Below are 6000 nucleotides of genomic sequence, written 5' to 3'. Positions count from 1 at the left end.
ACCAGGGAATACTCTAAGCCGTCGTCGCTGTGACGGTGACCTGGACAGTCAAGATGCAGAACAGAAGTACCCAGTAACAAGGCCGCAGGTGGTGATATGACCTAAGCCGATGAGAAGAAACCAGATACAGAGCAGACGATCGCGACAGAGAGGTTAAGCTAGACGCAAGGTAGCTCAGCCAAACCATGCACGCTAAGAACCATTAAGTCAGCCGTAGTGTGGCGCCCAAGCTAAGCCAAAAGCTAGCGCCACACGCTAATTTGCGCTGGCTCAAGATTGACGACTCCAGAACCATGAAGCACTGGCCCAAGCAGACGGTATAAGAACAAGTCTCCCGCGCAAGACTCGGCCAACTTTCACAGCACTTTGTCGGTTGCGCTCTCGACATGTCTTACCCTACTACTATCATCATGGAGTCACGCTCATCGACTGATGTACCACACGGCAACAAGCCATTCAAGTCTTGGTCTTTGTTGACATGGGATACTGAACCTGTGCCTACTCCATTTCAAATTTCAGGTTCCGTTGATGGATCCTGTTCACTGCCCTAAGGATTTGGTACGTGAATCCTCAGCTTGTACTTTGCTTGCAATTTTTGACGTAACCACAGCAGTATCCAGTGCCGTCTCGCTCACGTTTGGGGACAGCGAGGCAAAAGCCTCTGCCTGAGTAGTCCTGCTAATGTCTTCTTTCGTGAGTTTCTTCGTAGTATTGGACGTACAAAAATTGGCACATCATGAACAGTGCAGCACGATGTCCTGTTACATTTTGACCAAGGATACTGGGGTATCCTTCCCAATCTCGAACTATCAAAACAAATCCGCAAATAAGTACTCTATCACCCTGCTCTACGCTACTCCCGCAGACCCAAGTGGACTGAAGTAAGGAAATGAGCCTGTGGTATCGTTGTCGCCGGCTTATTCTATTGTTTATAGACCTAGTACAAGCCTTCCATCGTGGAGTTTCAATTTATTCCTATCCAGTGCCTTTCGCAGCCATTTCGTCTTATTCGAGCCCATCATTCGCGTGTACAGAATCACATCCAATATCGAAAAACCTATACACATGTCCCTCCGCTTCGACGCCACGTCCACCCGTATCTTGCTATCTATAATACCATCGCCTAACTCGACGAATACCCGACTGAGCTCATTCCACAATGTTTTAGCGAATCCATTAACGTCGCGCGTCAGATTTGAGACTGCTGGATGAGCGAAGAGGTACCCGGACCTCCTCTCAATTCCGGTCACCGTTGACAAGCTGCCCGAAAAGTTCGTCGAAGGGCCCCATCGGAATCTTCTTCGTCATCGATTTCCGGGTCTTCATCACAAAGCCACGCATCCTCCCTAACTTCTGTCTCCATTTGCTCCTCCGTCGGCCGTGACCGAAAACTATACTGCCATGAACGAGAATTATACCCTGACTACACGAAACCCCGCCGAGACCCTCCCATAACCAATGAGCAACTGATGCCTCCTCGTCGAGACCGTTTGGACCCACCCTTCGTCGAAGCATAGTAGAATCGGGACGCCGCCGCCTGATCGCCGTCAGTGGTGGCCAGATGAGCACATCACTCCGTCCTGCGTTGAGTCTACGGCCTCCGGTATCTGGTACGAGCGGGATGGGAACGGGATTTTCTACCCTTCAAGAAGATACTGCCAAGTTTCGATGGCTCGCACCGGTCGTACTGTCCTCTTGATGATCCTTTGTACAGGTCTCCGATCCCCAGTTTTGGGAACGCAATCGAGAAAGCGGAAGCTCGTCGCAAGAAGGAAGAAGAGGCGAAGCGACGAGGACCCGTCTACGAACCTGACGACCAACATCCACCTCCGAGTGATCCAACTGAAGTTTACTCCAAGATCGTACCCGTCGAGAAACTTAGTCCAGAGAAGTGGCGTCAATCACTCAAACGTAGGAAATTGGATCATCCATCCGGTTCGAACTCGCAGACCAACGATCCATGTTTGAGAGAGTACCAGAGTGAGCCGGCGATGCCTGTGGCAGATATGGAGCCTTGGATGTGGCGGCCTGCGGGGTTGTCCAGGTGGCCGAAGTGGGCATTGAAGAGGCGGGCGGAAGCTGTCGCGAAGCTTTCGAGTGAGCGAGAGAAGTCGCCGTTTTGGACGAGGAAGCGAAAGTGGGTCGATGAGGACGACGGTTGAAATTTTGTGGCAGCGTTTCGAGGGTGTACGTACTTGTCTGAAACTACAGGAGTTCACCGGCATACAAGAAGTATAAAAAAGAATAGGAAGCTGTATGAAATCGTCAGGGGTACATAATTTACGAGTCTCCAGTCTGCTAAGTGAGTAAGGAAGCGACCCCATTTACCCCGGGCATATCTTATCGTGTAACGAGGATTAGGTTTGTCAAGCACATTCATTACTATAGCACTGTTTTCCAAACGAAGAAAAAGGGGTGGACATAGGTATTGATCTTGAGGTCCTTGAACTGATGGATAAAGGTATCGAAGTGGAAATCAACTTGTGGACCATTGGGGTCTCAATGGCAAAGTCGGGCTATAAGACCATCGTTCAACTTGAACATCGTCCAATGGAACTAAGTGTGCTATACTTACTCCTTGTGAGCGTCAGGAATGGCCTGAGAAAGGAACAGAAAGTTCAGCCTAGGTAAGTCTTGAGAGTACCTAGAGAATCAAGCGCTAAATTTACAAGTAGCCAATTCGAAAGCCGTTCACCCTGTTCGATAGCACTCGTCAATTTGCCAAGACAAGTACTAGATCTAAGTACATGCAAAGGCTTGGTAGAGAGGCATTTGCGGCAACATAAAGGCGATGTCCTGTCACTCTCGCGGCATCAGCAATGTCCCCACACCCGGGTTTGAACTGGCTCACGCTATTTCACAATCGCCTCGACAACCTACTATCACTCCTCCACTGTTCGGATTAGAGAAACCGCAAAAAATATTCACTGATGCCAAGATCCTGAGAGCTTGAAAACTTCCTACGGACGCTGGCAAACTTTCACTCAGGCTATCCTCCTACTATGCGATTATACAGATCAAAAAGTGAGGGGACCCTTGTGCGGAACGTTTCCGGTGGGTTTGTGGGGTGTTCGGTAATTTCTCCGCACATTGGTCACGACGAGGTCCCCATCCCGGGGCTGCGGCATTTCCAACCCCGCTGAAAGCGGTGCTAAACGTGGCGCTCTGCCACGGTGTTCGGAGTGTGCGCAGATCGAAATATCAGCCCATTTTGGCAAGCGAGACTTCGATATTTCGCTTGACGAGGACGACGTTCTGCCGTTCAACAACGGCGATGGATCTGTGCCCCGGGGAAATTGGTATGCGGTAGACATGATCCATTCCTCCTGATCATGATTTATGCACATAAATCGGACACAATCAAACAACACAAGAGGAGAATCAGATCAAAATCTCCGAATTTATCAAGGTCTGAAGTGGTACAGTAGATAACCTCATAAGGAATACAGTCGCGGAGGATATTCCTTATCAGAATAATCAGTCTAACGTTTCCAATTTTCGCTCTAAATGCACAGGTATTCTTATGTATTTGTATAGCATGTGCGCATATATCTGGGTGGTCAAGTCGATGAAACAAGCACAGAAGAAGTCTCCGTATGTGATTCTCTGAAATCGAGCTCCTTCCATATAAGGAAATTTATTCCGTATCGGCGTATTCCGTATGAGTGTATCGACTGTATTCCTCAAACTGGTTTCCTCTTGTGCCCGTTGCAGCTTCTAGAATTTTGGCCTCTATGAAGCTCCATAAATGACTTAAAAAATAAATTGAAGAGAACCGAGTGTGTATTGGCTGCTCTGCGAGCTATTGCTGAACACCCCTCACAAACTCCCCAAGTATGGAACACTGCAGGAGTGTCAGTACTGTTAGCATTTTGCCGCACGATTCTTTAATATATGACCGACAAATCTGCAGACACAAATCGAGCAGCTCGAGTTTGCCTTCAACATGAACAAAGTAACACTGAATCTACGTAACGTACCTACCAACATCCTTCCATGCGAGTCTACGGCACACCCCCAAGAAAATCATCTTATATAGCAGCTTCCTGACCGCAATTTGCAGAGCGCACAGATATTCATGACATCTATGATGCGTCGAAGGCGAAATTAGGTGTGGACCCCGTCGCTGGTTTTCAGTTAGAGACAGTTTTCAATAGCAGATAAATCCTCATACTGGTGAGTAAGACGTCAAACTAACTCTGCGTTTACTCCGGAGAGGCAATCATACATCGTACCGGCCCAATATCAGAGAACGGTAGCCCAGGTCATCATCCGAGGGGTTCTGCTACTATTTATGTTCAACGTGACGGCGACTTTTGACCATGATCATCGGGACATAGGAGACCCAGCTCTATATACCAGTCTACTTTCCAGAAATATAACTGCACCGAGGAACATGCTGAAGTAATGCAACAAAAAATTTACCCGCAATGGCTAGCCTTAAACGCACAACAAACAAAAGATAAAGAATTAAGATGTTTCACGCGACTTCAAATATAAGTATGATGTGGATCGGAGACACCGTGTCATGTCTACCTAAATTCACCTCTTTCCAGACCCAAAAACCTCACGTTCACAACACCTTGCGTAAACTCCCCTCTCTTTAAATTTATGACATAGAAGCGAAACACTTTAACAAGAATCAGATCACAATCGTATTCTTCCTGCGTCACATTCATCGCCCCACATTTCTGAGAATACAGAAGTTCCTCTTGCGGAATTGTCGTCAAGAGCCAATACATCCAAGCACCTAGCAGAGTAGAATCGTGATGAATCGAAACGAGCGTGTTAAGAATAGGACCGCAAGATTACCTGATACTAATGAGCAGGGTCATCGGTTTCTTCCTCCTGCTCCGGCTGCGACTTCGTTCCGCCTGTATGCCGGTTAATACGACGTGCTTAAGACGAGATAAAATATGACAGCGCGTACTCTGCTGTGCAGGTTGCGTAATCTTCTCAGCCCTCGATAAGATCTCGTCCACGACCTTTGCTTCTGCCTGGATATAAGGCGACAGAAGATCACTGATGCCGATAGGTTTCTGGTTCAAGTTGATCTTCTCGCCTTCCTCGTCGCCAACCCAGACAAAAGAGGGTTTTATACCCTTGAAGGCAGTGGGCTGTGCATTGCTAGTGTCGTTCCGTATCTGGATGGGCGTCCGGTTAAGAGAGTCACTGGGTACAGGATACTTCTGTCCTGACTGGACGTTGACGAATTCGAGCCGATTCCAATCTGCAACTTTCATCTGTAGAGCGATATGATCAGCGAGGAATCTGTAGCCAATGAAGTTAATCAACAGGCCTTTGGGCGGGGAATCCACTGGCCGTTGTTATCCTTTTGTGCGCCACAGAAAGGGAAGACGGTAATCTCTGAGCCATCCTCTGAGGCGGTGACAACGACGCAAGGTCTGGCCTTGAGGGCTGGCCGTCCCGTCGTCGAAGCAGAAGAGATAGCGAACTTGGGGTGGGTGGTCATGTAGTTGATAATCTGCCCGGGCTGAAATTTGAATTTAGGAGGCATGCTGGGAGGAGGAGCACGTAGCGTGTAGAGACGGAGAAGTACGCTGGATTTCGGGTAGATGATGATGAGGGAGCTTACTGAAGGCTTGCATTTATATCCTCACAGAGTCGTGGGAGTATGAGACCTTTCGCAGCGCCCTTTCTGGAAGTGATGAATGAGACTCCGTCTGAGTGGGTCTATACACAGGTTCGACAGATATCTCCTGAGTTTGAGAGAACGAGTCGGTGGCGTGTGAGAGAATTCGACTTCTACACAACAGGACCACCCCATAACACCGGATAGCCAGGCCACTGGGAATGGAAGGATATGCTGGCATAGTACAGCAATACTCATTCATCAAGAAGAGAAGAGGACTTCTCGACTGATAGTGTTCTGGTAGCGCCAGTACTCATGAAACCTCTCCGGCTGCACGGACCACACTCTGTAACACTCACCCAAGACTTCTAGTGTACTTGATGAAAAGATCCACAGAGAACAATAAC

The 6000-nt window shown here is 48.3% G+C and overlaps 2 protein-coding genes across 2 annotated transcripts; one reads left to right on the top strand and one right to left on the bottom strand.

Moving 5' to 3' along the window:
- Positions 1-386: 386 nt before the first annotated feature.
- Positions 387-2162, top strand: STEHIDRAFT_110946 (uncharacterized protein; the record flags this gene model as incomplete). Its single annotated transcript, XM_007304085.1, has 4 exons — positions 387-494; positions 520-558; positions 778-881; positions 1715-2162. 4 exons carry the CDS (start codon positions 387-389, stop codon positions 2160-2162), a joined length of 699 nt encoding a protein of 232 aa, XP_007304147.1.
- A 2656-nt stretch (positions 2163-4818) lies between these two features.
- Positions 4819-5518, bottom strand: STEHIDRAFT_156746 (uncharacterized protein; the record flags this gene model as incomplete). The annotated part of the gene is made up of 3 exons (XM_007304084.1): positions 4819-4874; positions 4931-5271; positions 5319-5518. 3 exons carry the CDS (start codon positions 5516-5518, stop codon positions 4819-4821), a joined length of 597 nt encoding a protein of 198 aa, XP_007304146.1.
- Between the last annotated feature and the right edge of the window lie 482 nt (positions 5519-6000).

This window comes from Stereum hirsutum (assembly GCF_000264905.1).
Source record: "Stereum hirsutum FP-91666 SS1 unplaced genomic scaffold STEHIscaffold_7, whole genome shotgun sequence".
Classification (NCBI taxonomy): Eukaryota; Fungi; Basidiomycota; class Agaricomycetes; order Russulales; family Stereaceae; genus Stereum; species Stereum hirsutum.
This window is presented reverse-complemented; position numbering and strand designations above follow the sequence as displayed.